Source organism: Phycodurus eques, chromosome 22 (assembly GCF_024500275.1).
Source record: "Phycodurus eques isolate BA_2022a chromosome 22, UOR_Pequ_1.1, whole genome shotgun sequence".
Classification (NCBI taxonomy): domain Eukaryota; kingdom Metazoa; phylum Chordata; class Actinopteri; order Syngnathiformes; family Syngnathidae; genus Phycodurus; species Phycodurus eques.
The window spans coordinates 8,316,431-8,331,541 of record NC_084546.1 but is presented as its reverse complement, the minus strand read 5'-3'; the positions used below and the strand labels follow the sequence as shown (position 1 = coordinate 8,331,541).

General features: G+C 48.8%; 1 protein-coding gene across 8 annotated transcripts in view; it reads right to left on the bottom strand.

The window, feature by feature from the left end:
* Positions 1 to 15,111, bottom strand: part of tafa5a (TAFA chemokine like family member 5a) — a 99,899-nt gene that overhangs the window by 700 nt on the left and 84,088 nt on the right. For 3 of the 8 annotated variants that reach the window (XM_061667309.1, XM_061667310.1, XM_061667311.1), the window contains exons 3-5: positions 7,036 to 7,163; positions 3,214 to 3,355; positions 1,803 to 1,976 (exon numbers count right to left, since the gene is read on the bottom strand). In XM_061667309.1, the coding sequence (XP_061523293.1) occupies positions 1,803 to 1,976; positions 3,214 to 3,355; positions 7,036 to 7,163 (444 nt within the window). Of the gene's footprint in view, positions 1 to 1,802; positions 3,037 to 3,213; positions 3,356 to 7,035; positions 7,164 to 15,111 lie in introns of those variants that run through there. The other 5 variants (XR_009767503.1, XM_061667312.1, XM_061667314.1 and 2 more) reach the window with 5 other exon arrangements.

Below are 15,111 nucleotides of genomic sequence, written 5' to 3'. Positions count from 1 at the left end.
ACGGAAAGACAACTTCAAGCTATCGGTTACGCGGAGGAACGCGGGAATCCAGCGGCCGCCGGAGAATTCGAGATCGACCAATCCACGGTTCGCGAGTGAAGGGAGCAGGAAAACGCCGGCGTCGTTGCTGAACGCCCCCCCGTCGACGACGAGAGGGAACCTGCCGTGTTTGATGGAGAACTTGCCCAGCTGTTCGTTTGTTAAGCGCAAGTTACAAAAAGTTTGCGCTTCCTGCGGATTTGCTCCCATTCAAAGCATCATTACTTTGAAGGGGAACGTTGTAATATGACTTTAAAATGAAAGGAAACCGTTCTGGGAGTCATTTAGACTTCAAACTATTCATTAAAGCCACGATTACCGTAGCCGATATCCGTACTGTACTGTACGATAATGGCGCACCCTACTGGGAAATCCCACAACTGCGGTCGAGCTGAAATGGAATGCAAATGGCTCGCGATGAAACGGTCTTCTTTTCCCTAAACTACCACACTGAGACGATGCGGTCGACCGTCGTCGTGTTCTTAAGATTCCCTCGATGCTCCTTTCTCTCTCTTACTCGCGCGCGCTATCGCCCGCGTTGTGGCAAACGGCCTCCCGTAAAGTATTAAAAGACCAACCGATGTCAGATGAATATCGGATGAATTTGCCCGAGATGTTTATTCCGATGGCGTTCTCGGGAACGAGGAAGAGGTAGATGAAGTCCCGCGGACGAACTCGAAGCGAACGCCGAGAGCGACGGCTGCGGCGGAACGTATATAATCCGTGCGCGTTTATGTCTAATTTGCGCGCGCGCGCGCTCGCTCCTGGGCGTTCCGCTCCGTACGTATCGATATTTGTCCGAGGAAGAGTAAAACGCTCAATTCTGTGCGCGTCGCGACGTACTGTACGTCTTCCCGTCTCGAGGCGCGGCGGAGTCTACCGTAGGATACGCTTCGCTTGTGCGCTGGACTGAACCTGAACACGGACGCGTCCGTTGGCTCGAAAGACAACTCTGTTCGTACTACGCATGCAGTCGCTCTCCAAATTCGTGCCGACGTACGGCCACGACTTCACCTTTCCTCAGCGCGCGTACTCCGGCCGACTCCCGCGCTCAACGTCTTAACGGACGCTCGGAAGAAAATGCATCCGCTTGGTTACCGGCGACACTCAGACAAATCAATATGTTCAAAACTTGAGACGTATTTTCGGAATCTGCCACGCGCTCCTTTCACTCGTATACTGTATATAGTAGCCTACGAGCTAGAAAACGGCGGGATAGGATTTTCTCTCGAAAGCGTATCGTAAAAGGGCCCGTAACTGCCGAGCGCATCGACCGGTAGAGGAACCCGCTTTTCCCAAGCTCGACGAGAACTGCCGCTTTTATGACTCGGTCCTAATCCTTTTTCTTCCGCTGTAACTTCAAAACGTCCGCGTGGCTACTCCGCCGTGCCGGTGACCGAGCCGGTGACCGCGGTGCGTTAACGTCGGCCGCCGTCCGGCGCCTCCTTCCGTTCCTGCTCGCGGGAGAAAAGCTGGAAACGCGCAGATGGAGCCGTCTTGTATTGTCGTGCGTGTGGATTTGCGGTACTGGGCTAAATCCTGCAACAACAAAAACATGAAGCCAAACAAGGTTTGTTTCAATTATAACTGGATTCTTGCGCCATCGTGTCCCTCGTTTGCAATTGGGGAATTATGTGATCCGGTAAAAACTCCATCGGAATCTTTCCAGGCATTTTAGACGCGTTGCTTTCATTCGACAGTACGGCCGTTACCCTCGACCGAGAACGGCCGACGCTTTCTTGAGGGACGTGATGAGGGATCACCTTTCTCTCTCCGCGAGGACCGCGGCGCAGGGTGGAGTGCTTCCGGGAAAAGGGCGGGCTCGCGACGGCGGCGGTTCGGTGGCGGCGGGTCGTGTCCGGGTGCCTGTCGAGGGGGTCGTCGGTGCGCTCCGTAGCGCCGGGGTGTGGGGGGAGAGTCTTGTCGCGTCATAGAGCCTGGGGGTGGAGTGGGGGGGAGAGAGGGCACAGGTACGGATGAGGACGTGCTCGGTCGCGCCGTCGCCGCTTCCCGTTTCTCGTTCGCGAATGAAACGAACGTGGGGGAGTCAAACTCGGAAGCCGCAAAGTCGATAAAATAACGAGAAATGGCATCGCCGTTGTGTTCTTCTTTTTCTCCGACAGCGTAGCTGTATTATTAGACCGGCTTATCAAAGTGTCACGTTTAATAAAAACGGTTATGGGAGTTATTGTGCTGAGAAAAGGGAGAGAGGGAGGGAATTAAACAATTAACTCAGAAGAGACCAAAACGCTGATTTGGTTTCCGTTCACTTCGGGTGGTGTGGGATCCCGCCGTGAAGCGAGCGTCGCGGCGACAGCTATCATTTGAATTTGGTTATTACGTTCGGAATCGTGGATTATGTTTTTGACGAGCTCGAAAAAAAAGACAATGGCGACGCGCGAGGTTTGTAAATCGAAGATAACGGGCGCGTGTCCCGCTTCGTCCGTCCCTCTCATACTCACGCGGACTGGATGATGTTCACTTCTGGCGTCCGGTGGCATATCTGTTGCCGTTTGAGGTTTTATTCATCCATCGCCTTTTTTCACCGGCATTTCAAAGGGAAACTGAAAAGTATGCTTCTGCTTCTCTCTTCGGCGTTACGAGCTGCCTGTATCGACGAGCGTCGCGTCAACTTGCTTTGCTCGCGATCGATAATTTGACCACCCGATATTTTGACGTAACGCGGGTTTCGTGACCGTGTCTGTCGCTTCGTCTGTCGCTTCCCGCTTTATGAAATCCACCATCTGTTTTGATCAAATTTGAATGGCCCGAACGCACCCTGGTCGGCGATGCGGGTTGGAAACGCTAGCTCTACTCGAGCGGTACTCCCCGTTTAGTACATCGATCCCAAACGCTTTCTGTCTGAAGAACGTGAGGAGTCGCGGCTTTTTTTTCCCATTCTTCGTGCCTCTCCCTCTCGCCCCCTTACTAACAACACTGACATCGTCTTCCCCGATTCCCCGAAATGGAGGGCGAGGTGTGCTGACTTGGCTCCCCCTAAAAGCAAGCGAGAAACAGAACGGATGTTTAGCGGCAAGGCGGTCTTCGTCTTCCCGTCTCTCCGCGTGTCCGGGGTGGCCGAGCGGCTCTCTTCTCGGTGGTGATTCTGTTCAATGCGCTGTTCGGATGTGCCTGGAACGCCCGGAGGGATCAATTACAGAATCTGGTACTGACCCAGAACCTCTGCCGTGGAGGGATTCCGTGGGGACCGGCTTGAGCTGGTTCCGCGGAGACACTGAGATGCAGATGACGGAGAAAGGGCTCTCGAAACCGCTACGGTTAATCTGATGGCGCCGATGTCCTCAAAGCAGGCAGCCTGCCAGCATATTGTCTTTTGTCAACAACCTTCAGTAAGAAGAGTAACTAACATTTTCAAAGCCGCTTATACGGCTGCGGTCGGCGGTCTTAAGTACGGGTAAGATTCCGTGTGCGGAAAACAACCTCTTCCTGCAGTCGCGGCACTGAGACCTGTTCGGTATGATTATCTGTTTCCACCGAAAGAGGCGTTGAACATTGTTCCCCTCCCCGGAGAGATGAACAAAATTTGTCATTCCGGTAGTAATCGCTATTTGACTTGTTTCACGGCTACTTCTCCATCCATCGACACGCGAGTTGTGTTCTTTGTGAAACTTGCCAGCGCTCAACGATGCTCGGTAAAATGAAAAATGGGGTATTGGACAGATTTGCCGCTATTAGTCGCTACTATCTGAGGCTTCCAACAGAGGTTTACAAAAAAAATACATCGCGGTTCCTGGACTTTGACCGAGTTTAATTCCGTCGATGACCGTGTTCGTAAACTGGAATCTGGAAATGAATGGAAATGCCATTAGTGCAATGCATTCTAGTCCCCCGAGAGACACCGACACTTTTTGGAAGGTTTTTTTTTTTTTTTTTTTTAAAATACCAAAACGAGCACGGAACAATAATAACATCCAATCAAAAAATACCGGAAACAGTTTTTCCTTATTTGCTACATTTATTCCCACTTCACTTTCACGGAATTGAATCTCCATTGTTTTGTTTTTTTTTACCTTTATGCGACACTTTCCTCACTTTTGGCAGATTCTCAGTTTTTTTAGGACGATGATGATGACGATGATGATGATCATAATAATACTGTAATACGTTCAATGAATTGATTTTCTTTCTTCCTAACCCTGCCCCGATCACATTCGCCGTCATCGTTTTAGACCGGCCGTCTACCTACTGCGCCGAACGTTCGACGTCGCGCCGGGAGACGGAGTCTCAAAAGTCTGTCTGAAGGAAGCGACGAAGGCGCGGTCGGAACTTCGACGAGTCAACTCGTTTTCGTACGTACCGCGCCGCCGGTGATGATTTCCAAGCTGTTACTCGCAACAGCAGCTAATGCTCGGCAGATGAAAACAACTCAAGTCAGGCTGAATTCTTTTCCATTTTCCATCTTACGAGACTGCAATCGACGCCGCCTCTGTTTGACATTTGTCCTTTTCGCCGGTAGAGGGCCCGCACCGGCGAAAGTAACCTCGTACGAGCGCCTGAGACAAATGCGTGGGGAAAGGATGGCGGGAGAAGACCGTGACGTGAAAGCCGGAGAAAGCAAACGCGTGGAAGCTATTTTTAAACGGAACGGTAGCGTCTGGATGAGTGCCGGTGTTTGTGTTCGGGGGAGACGTGGGAATACGTTGAAACGCGGCGGGCCGGCGGGCCTCTCTGAACAAAAACAAACAACTTCACGCAAACTGCATCCTGACATTTGTCCAAAATAGCCCTTTATGGGGTTTGTAGGGCTGAGTCAGACTGACTCGGCTCGGTCATACGTCCCCCCCCGCCCCCGGGGATGAGCCTGCTTGTCTGCGCCGATGTTTTCACGCAAACACCTGACGGACAGGTCGGACATGCTCGCTGGACTGTGCGCGAGCCGCCGACGTCCTCTGGCGATATCCGGTTATAGGGGCGGTGTGGGCTTATACTCGAAAAAGCCTCGGGGAAGAAGGCATTTTTTAAAATTGAGTAAACCCCTTTTTTTTTTTTTTTTTTTTTTTTTGGAATGTTGTTCTGTCAAAGAGTCCGAAGAAAACATGACGGTGAGTGTTTTTTTCCTGAAACTTACAAACTGTGATGGCCTTTTATTTGGTATTTTGGGATGGATGCGTTCTGTTCCTTTCGTCCGCTTTCTACACCGCAGGTGAGCGGTGGCTCTGGGTCACCGGCCGCCGCAGCCTGTCCCCGTCAATCACAGGGCTGACACTGACAGATAGCCGTTATTAAATATGTCATAAATAACGGACGGATGCGTGTTTTGGGATATCGTGAGAAGCGGAGGCTCGGCCTGTAGTCGAAACCGATACCTTCTTTGTGTGAGGCTAACTTGGGTATTCGCTCGACGTGCGTCTTTGAAACAGAATCTGCTTCAACGTGCGGGCCGACCGGGACAGACGAGGGCGCGAGGCCGTCCGTCCTCGAGCGGGATGTGAAACGAACGGGTGGTCCGAAACGTGAGCTTCGAAACGCGCGCCGACGGTTGCGTTTGCGTACTCGCAAAAGCTGCAGATATAATACGTAACAAACGGACGCAGGCGCGCGTCGCTTCTGAGCCCGCGCGGATGCGTGTCGAGGCTCACGGTAGGAGCTAACTGATGTGTGCCTTCGTCTTTCGGCGGTGAGGCGTAAACGAGCGAGTCGGCCGATGACTAAATTGTGACGGATGCTTTAACGATGCCCCGGCGGGCCTCGGCCTTCGCCCGTTGACATTCGCAGATAAGCCGGCCGGGGTCGTGTCCGTGTGTGCGAGAGGCGCGCCGATGTTTGGGAAGAGTCTTTGCGTCTCTCGTGGAGGACGCGTGGGTGAAGCGAGGAAAGGCGGCGATAACAAATACCAGCAATTTTGCCTTTATGAAATGCCTCCCCCGTTTTTAATGCTTATTAATGACAATATGAATACGTGGCGCTTGAAGTGGGGGTGGGTGGGTTCAGTGGCTCACACGGTGCAGCGGTGCGAATCTGCATATTTCGCACGCTGCTCGAGCGGTTGTTTGATTCGGAGGACGACGCTAGACAGAGACCGCTGAGTCGAAACGATGCTTACCGAAGCGTCGTTCGGGGGTAAAAAGGGACATTGCCAATAAAACGACCTGCTGCCGACGACAGCTGGAAATACATATCTGTCGAGTAGTTCCTACGATCCAAATTTGGGAACACGTTCGCCCGAACTATCGTTCCGGTTTGAAGAGGACGCAGGTGACGGCTACGTTATTGCTTATCCGTACGGTCGTGCCAATTTCACATATTTTCCAAATAAGGACAACGTGTGCGCGTTACTCACACCGTTCGCTTCGCATTTCCGAAGGGGACCTACCCTGCGTCGTCGCGCGCGCGGCCTATCGTTGTTCGATTGAAATCGTCGATGAAGATAATTGGCCACGAGCCAAATGGCCTCAAATTCTGACAAACCCAAGCCTTAATTGTTGTCAGACTTCACTGCGATCGTTGCTGTGTTTTTACTGCGAGGTTGTATGGGAAGAACCCACAAAGGGAGAAATAGAAGAAGAAACATCACAAAAGGAACAGCGTCGCGCACTCCCGTCTTGACTTGTTTTCCGTTTAAATGGTGAGAAGGAGTTCATTCGACAGCTTTTGCAGACACGCTCTCGTACAGGATGCCATCGAATTCTGAGTGCGGGCCTGAGTGTCTGGGATTTGATTGTGATTTATTTCCACGTAAACCCATTCATTCAGAGAGGACATCGTTTACAAAACCCGTCAGTGTGGCCAACTTAGCCACACGACGGCTATATTTTCCCACTTTTCAAAAAAGCAACTAGCCCGTTTGATTCCCGCTAAGAAAAAAAACAGACGCGGAAAATCATGCGTCGTCAAAATAACAAAAGAAAAAGCTTGTTTTTAGCAAAGGGGAAAAACTGTTTCAAAAAAGGAATTCCAATGTTTCTTGAAAAAACATCTGGGATTTTATTTTAAGGTCGTATCGCCCGGCTGGAAGACGGGAGAGCCTGAACTCACCGTGGTCGTCTTGACTCGGCCTCCGGGCTGCGTACAAGTCCAGCCGGATTTATTGACTAACAGGTCGCAGCCTTCGTCCTCCAAACACGGCACCATCTCGCACCACTGCTTTTTCCGAACAATGGCGGCTGCGGAGAAGATGGAGAGAACGGTTAGGGGTCGAGGGGCGGGGCCTGGGGGGGCTGTTGGCTCGGCGAGGTAAACGGATGAAGAAAAACCACCGAGATAGCTGGATGTAAAGATTGGCACAGAGAGAACGGCGATGGAAAAATGATGGGAAGCGCTAGGTAGGGGGGGAAATATTTCAAAATACACATACCGCTGGAAATGGAGTGACAAAAAATGGCGGCGCCAGACGGGGTGATGATTGGAGGGGAGATGAGTGATGGGGGCAGATGACGAGCGATGAAGCGAAGACGCAATTGAAAGATACGAAACGGGGGGGCCGACGGCGACGGATGAGGACGAGGTGGCGCCGATGGGACGGACGGAGAGGAGCCGGGATCGGACGGGTACGCGAGCGCGTTCCTTCCGAGCCGTAAACGCAAATGTAAATTCGGCTTTTTGTACAAAAAACGTTTCGTTTTTCATCATTGTGCCATGTGCGGTGTGTTGCCTCAGGACTTACTATCGTGAGTCTTGCTTTAGTCAAAATAGTCATTTGTATCAGTTCTTGTGGTCATAGAACGTACACTGCAAAAATCTAGGCTGAAACAACAAAGAGAAATTACTGAATAGAAGCAAAATTATCCGCCGACAGAAACGTTTTACTTGGCGGGAATTTGCAAAAACGAGTACCGCCTATGTCTTAAAACTATCCAACCCATTGTATAATCTCAATACGTAAGAAGAAATATATCGCCAGGCAAAGAGCAGGCATATTTTGCCTACGATTAAAATATTTCGTCTTTAACTCCATCGTTTCAAATCCAACTAAATCTCAACGCTACTTTTTGCGAGACGTATTGATATCGTTTAACTTCGTTCCGACCATCGCCTATGATACACCGGGAACACCCTGAAACCCTCCCAAAAAGTCTGTTCCAAACATTCGCAAAGCCTCATAAGTAAGCAGAAACTACGAGAACAAAAACATCATTTCTCAATAGCTCAAAATAAACACCTCCGTGTGTAATTATGGAGAAAAAAAATGACTTGAAAGTGAAATTTCCCCCTGCACAGATACAAAGGAAATTGGAACAATAGTAGCCTTCCTTGTGGATACCGAATGGTTGTTTTGGGAACTTTAAAGGTGCTGAAAAAAACAAAATAAAGTGTGATGACTGATTCGCTGCGGCACACTAACACGGAAGAGCAGTTTGAATCGTTTGGGAAAAAAAATGATCGATCCGTTGAGCGCCGCGGGTGCCAACTAACGCCACTGTCCGGCTGGGCGGTTATGTCTTCTCGCTCGCTATTATTATGATTTTTTTTAGCTCCGCTCTGAATGGCCAGCAAAAGCCAGGGGGTTGCCGTGGCTACGCACACGTGTCATGACAAAACATAAGTAACGGGAGAATGCGATGTGAAATCGCGTGTGAATGCTCGAGAGCTCCAGCTGAACTCAAATGCTGTGGGATTGTTCAAATGGGGAATGTGATACAAAGTTGCAACGGTTTTCCAAATAATGACATGAGGAGGAGGTCAATACGTCAATTATTTCTCAGTTTGGTCGTTTTGTTGCGATCATTTGGGGTATGACATTGGATTTGTTTAAATCAGTGGAGAAATGTGGAAGGAGTACAACTGCTCTTCGGCATTCGCACAAAAGATGGTAAGAAAATGAGGGATGAAAACATTCAATAGCGTGAGAAGACGTGGAGATTATGCAAAACAGGACTCTGACGGATAACGGTGAACACCTGAATGAATTCAAAGGGAAGAAGCAGTATGTCGTTTTCTGTCGCGGCGTTCGCGGGGTGCCGGCGCCCTCGCAAACACGCGGGAGACATCTTTGCGTCCGTATCTATAACGATGCTACTATGCCTTCACCGTGAAGTGTAAAAAAAAAAAAAAAAAAGGGAAAATACAGTGAAGGTGAAGTGGGGGGGGGGGGGGAAATGTAACAAGGCAACGTCGGTCATAATTGTTTTCTTGTTGAGCCTCTTCAAATAACACGTAGTTTAATTTCAAGCCACTGTTGGATGTGCAGGCTGGTCCGCCAGAATTAAAAATCTTTCCAGAACTGTCGGTGACGCAGTCATCTATATTTCATTCCAACTTCCTCATCCACACTAAATTCCGTGGGAACCGTGTATATTTTCAACCTAAATGTTCACGACCTGTTTAATAATAATGAACGTAACCGAATTCGGTTCAATTCAATTCCATATTTAGCCCTTGTCGAAATTGTTTCGCCGAACCCGATGTGAGAACCGATGCTCTGCGCGATCCAAAGTAGTCCCATTTTTACATCCCGTCGCTTTAACTCATATCCCGTGGAAACTGTTTGGTACGCGTAGAATCTGTTAAGCGCGTGCTTGCTGCTTAAAACAAGATTTCCTCAGTGCCGAGAACATTATTAAAACCTCCGCGGGGCGCTTATCTCCCCACCTGATGGTCGATCACACTCGTGTCGACAGCCGGCATCTCGGCCTAATAAATTCTTTCTAATCCCGTGGCGAGACGGCGGAAGACGGGCCGCGGGCGAGGGGGCGAAGATAGCGCGAGCCGACTCGACAGATCAGATCTCGCGCGACGAATGCGGCGCGCCGCTCCGAGATGAAGCGTTTCGATAATTATCAAGCTCACGGATTGGATGCGACCCGAGCAGGTAAACGGCGTCGGCGGGGCGTCGGATGCATCTTAACGACGCTTCGAGAGCCTTCTAGCTTTTTATTACAACAAAGGGAGTAACACATTGTGCATTTAAAACAACCACATAGCCATGCCTCATTGAAGTCAGTTTAGCTTCACGCTAACAAACGACGCAAACTCCATAGACGGGCTCACGTCTATGGAGTTAGTTGCGGTTAGTTGCTCGACGTTTGACATCGGAACCCCGAAACCTCAAAACTGTGAGGCGGTAACCGCTAAACCGCTGTGCTGGAACAGGACGGGACAGGACGGTACCGGACAGGACAGGTTATGACGTGGTATGAAGCCTTTTCGCGCCTTTCCTGAGGCTATATTTAAGGCTATATTTGCGCGTGCTATGTTTGTTGAAGCCATGCGAGAGATTGCTTCAAGGTTGCGTTTTCTCCCACTCGTATTGGTTAGCACCGAGCAGCAGCAGCAAATCAACATTATTCATCATTCCCCTCCCGCGATGACCTGCTACTAAATTGGAGCTGGCGCATACAAATAAGATTCCACGTGTACGTGGATGTGTGTTTTCTTCTCCTCGCTCTTCATCGGTTCACTCCTGCGCGCCTCCTCCTCCTCTTCCTCACTCACGCGCCGCCGTGTCGCTCAAGCCCGCACGAGTCAAACAACCTTTTAAGCCAATTCGTTGCGTCTTCATTTCACCTGAAGTGCGATGAATCTGCCGGGATTTTCCTCCCTGGGCTCTTCGTCGTACTGTATGGTAAAATGTCCCTGTGGTGCGTACGAGCAAGTGCGCATTACCACAAGCGTAACCGCATAAAAAGGGCACCTGCTCCCTCCTATCATTCTCCTTTCATTCTTAGAAAATTGGCAATTTATTCTCACTCGGTTGTGCTCTAGCAAGTGATAAACATCGACAAACCGTAAGGAGCGTCTGCAATATTTTGCATGGATTTGTTTTTATCTTAGCTTCTGACTGAGCGGGAAGCACCGATGCTAACTGATGGATGTCTTCTTCATTCTTCCTGAACTTCACTCACCGTTTTCATTTTCTTTCAGTTAACTGTCACCTTAAATTTGCTCCCAGTCACATTTTATTGGGTTTACGCTGGACTGCACCCGTATCAACTGTTTACACTTTTCGCTGCTTGTTTAAATTAGATTACGTCTAAGCCCCTCTAACGAGTTTGTTCTTTTTTATGATTCTTTTTTTTTTTTTTTTTTTTACATTTTATTCATTATATCTGTAGACACATTTATTGAACGCTTCGATGCCCTGCCCAATCTATTTATATGCACCCCTCTAAAAATCTGCCTTGACAAACACAATAATGCTCAATTTTAACTGGTACTCTCAAAGAGGTATTCATTTTACCTTTACCTTTAGCTACATAGGATGGGAAAAATATGAGTAAAAAAAAAAAAAAAACCTCTGTATACTGCCCGACAACAACAATATATAAAATATACGTAAATACTGCCACTCTACAATACAGGGGCAGCCGTGGCCCAATGGTTAAGATCATCGCCTGCCACCGTGGGGGAACGAGCTTCAAGACCCCGACTGGACCATCCGCCAACATCCCCCGGACTCACGGCTGTGGTGTCCTTGAGCGAGACACTGATACCCCGAAATGTCCCTGGGCGCTACAGCTGCCCCCTGCTCCAGTGTGTTCCACTAAAATGTGTATGTGTTCACTGTGATGGGCAAAATGCAGACAACTAATTTCGTGTGCGTGCGTGCATGCGTGTTCGTGACAATAAAAGGTGGTTCTTCTTCTTCTACAGTATCGCGACGATGCAGCAAATTTCTCTCCGGTTCCGTTGATCGTGTCACACCGAGGCGATGATAAATGGGTGTTCCCGGGGCTGTTACTGATTACTCGTTTACCGATTCTTTACCGAAACGGATTATTACTGGAAATGACTGCAAGTTCCATTTCCTTCAGCAAGAAATACATCAAGAGAACTTGTTAGACTATCTGGATGCTGTAGGTCCATTAAGAACACAGTTAAAACGTCAACTGAAACGGAACATTTGCATTTGATCTCTCCCGAGCACTGATTCCCGACCTTTATTGAGCCGACAACAATCTGACGGCACACCAAACAGAAATGTTGCTATAAGCAGATGCGCCACTGGGTATAGATGAAAAAAACAAAAACGATTAGCAGTAAATCGCACATTTTCATCCCGATGGACTGAAATCAGATCATTTCCCGCGGCACACTCGATGATCTCGCACGGCACGCCGGTTGGGGATCGCTGCTCTCCAAGAGTTTGCTTTTGCGGGGATTTATCACACTGTCCAAAGTTATTGCCTGCGATCGCTTGGCAAAGACGACGCAAAGTCGTCAGGGACGCTCTCCGAGTTGTTCCTCGCTATTCCTTCTTCACGCTCAACGAGAGAGGCGCTAACTTCGTTTCACGGCAAAAACAAAGCCCAGACGCACGATTGACCAATACAAGAGCGACAGAGAACGAGGAGTCTCGGCGCACGTGCTGTGAAACGCATCCTTCCCTCTAATGACCGTCGTTGGGACTGGAAGAACCTTGGGATAATAACTTGCCACGTGCGTTATGATGCATATTTAAGCGCGGCTGCCGTATTCCCGCTCCCTTCGACGTACCGGTTTCCCGGCGTCTTATTTATGGGCTACGCCGTTGTTGTGTGTAACCGGCAGTTTATGTGGCGTGACATTGCTTCAGGCGTGTGTTTATTTTCATCGCGTGCGTAGTGACCACCGGGATTGCCGATATCGTTCGCTCGCAGATGTGCGCTGACATTTCCGCACAGCTGAGCGACAACCCGATCCCCTGATTTGTTGACACGCGCGCGCGAAACCGAGCCCAGCGGCTCGGTGAGCCAGAGGAGGAAATGTCAGCGTGAACGAATACGTGTGGGAAATGCGATCATTTCACTCCGGCGTCTGCAGAGACGCCGCTACGTCAGCGCCGAGCGTTACGCTCTTGACATGTAGCCTGCACATCTACGGGCAACTTAACAGCACCCGCTTCACTCCCTCAAGACATATCGCTACGCAGTCAACTGTGGAAATAATCATTTCAATCAGAGTGTGACCGACGCGATCGGAAAGGCCAGCGCAATGAGGGGAAATGCGCTCCCTGGCCGCAAAATTACAACATCAAATCCAATACGTTCTTGTTACACAAGACTCAAAAAATGGTAACAAATTACCGCTTTTCCAGATCTGGACCAAAATGGTGATAAAAAAAAAAAACAAGCACTTGGAACATTATGATGAACGATAATCACGTTTTAATTCAAACTCTGGTGTCAAACCCATCGTCGTTACGTTATCGTTTCCCTCGGAGGACCGTTAAAACTGTGATAGCGCTAGATTTATTATGTACGTTGTTCCGTACAAATCGAAATCAAAATGTTCATGGAAAATTACGGCAAACAAATATTGAACTCAACTCAAGTTCTTTTCTATAGCACTTTAACAGCCACTGCGGCTGGAGCAAAGTGCAGAACATAAAACACAATAATAAGAAGAACAATAAATACATTTTCTCATAAAAATATCCACGACCACCCTTCGTATTTGCAATTCCGCAGACAGGAGATGCAATGTTTTCATCTACTTGTTGTGTGAAGTTATTCGTCAATGACGGAGTGGAACCTAATTGAAGGCTCCGCTGACATGTATGAGGACACCGGCGGGTTCTGATGCTGCACTTTTGTGCGCGACGTCACTCGCGTTTGTTACAATCTTAAGTTTGAATGGAAACAAGAAACTGGAGTGTTTTTCCATTGGGGAGTCATCTCCTGTCCCATTTAGTCCTCTCTTTCGCTTGACTTCATTGAAGTATACAATAATTGTTCAATGAATATTAATACGGATTGGGTAAAAAAAAATTTCAAATACAAATCTTATAATGGCTGTTCAAAATGAAGAAAATACAAATTCAGTACAACATTACGGCCGAAATCAAAAGGCCAAATCCATTTAGCAAGAAACATGAAGTCCACACTTTGCTTGTGTGTATCGAGTACAATAACGTGGTTGGCTGGATCTGGCCCCCGGGCCTTGAATTTGGCACGTGATTGCGATGGTGGGTGAGGTTGTACGTAATGAAGTGTCCGGTGGGAGTGTATTTTGGAACAAAAGCTCACAGTTCTGCCAGAATCCCCAAGTTCAACTCCGAAAGAAGGCCCATTTCCTTTCATTTGTCATCCATCACGGACGCGATGTCCGCTCAGCGGACGCAAATTTTAAAAGCTTAAAACGTTAACTGCGGGCTTGGCCGCCTTCCCGGGAAGTGCTAAAGACGCGCACGTTGATTTGCATCTTGGTGTGTGCTGGGGTGGGGAAAAAACAACAACAAATGAAACGGCATGTCGACACACCAAACACAATGAAAACAAAAATAATGGAGCTCAATAATATTTGACACTGCGCTCTACCCTTCTTTATTAAGTCTGAAGAACGGCAGAGAGAAACAAAAGCCCATTTGGAGTCAACCGCATCGTGTGACGGCAATGTCGTGATGCGTGCGGCTGTAATGAAGGTGGCTCGTTTGAAGATGATCACTAATGACACATTGACATACTACTTAAGATTGAACTAGAACATTGCACTCCTCCCGACAATCGTTCACAATCCCCTGCAGCCCGCAAACAGAAAGTAATATAGTTAGTTCGCCAACTGATTCGCTGATGATGGATGTACTCACGGACGCGAGTGGGAGAATTTTGGATGCACGTGTCGCTGCGTTTCAGACCAAAGACTTCCCTCCCTGAATGTTGTCCGTTTAGCCTTCTTGACCTCTACATCCCAACTAATCCTCCTTAAATTATGCGTAACCTTGACTTGGCGGAGGTCCGTCCGCCAATAAATCTGTTTATTCCCTCTTTCCCCTTTATAAATTGCGCTAAACAAATTCCAATTAAGCGAAAAGGCAATACAGCGCGAATAGTAATTGGCCTGTGAACAGTCCCCAAAGAGGTCAAGACCGCAATCACTGGCGTGAATGTACAAAGCCACTTACGGCAGGTTTCGCTTAAATGTTTGGCGCTTGTTGTTATCGGGTCAGCGGCTGTGGTTTATGCAGAACTCGTGTACCTCGTCGTTACTGAATAAAATTGTGAGCCGTGCGAACCGGCGCCCGGCCCGTGCGGACTTTTTGAGGCCGATGCCGATGAGGCTGAGTCGTCGGTTGGGCCCTAATGTAAACAGCACGGTGTACCTACCTGTTCTACTACGTCAGTATTGCACAAGTATCTTCTATGCTGCTCGGAGCCTCCGTCCGTTTCTTTCTTTGGCTCTTCGGGTCGACACTAT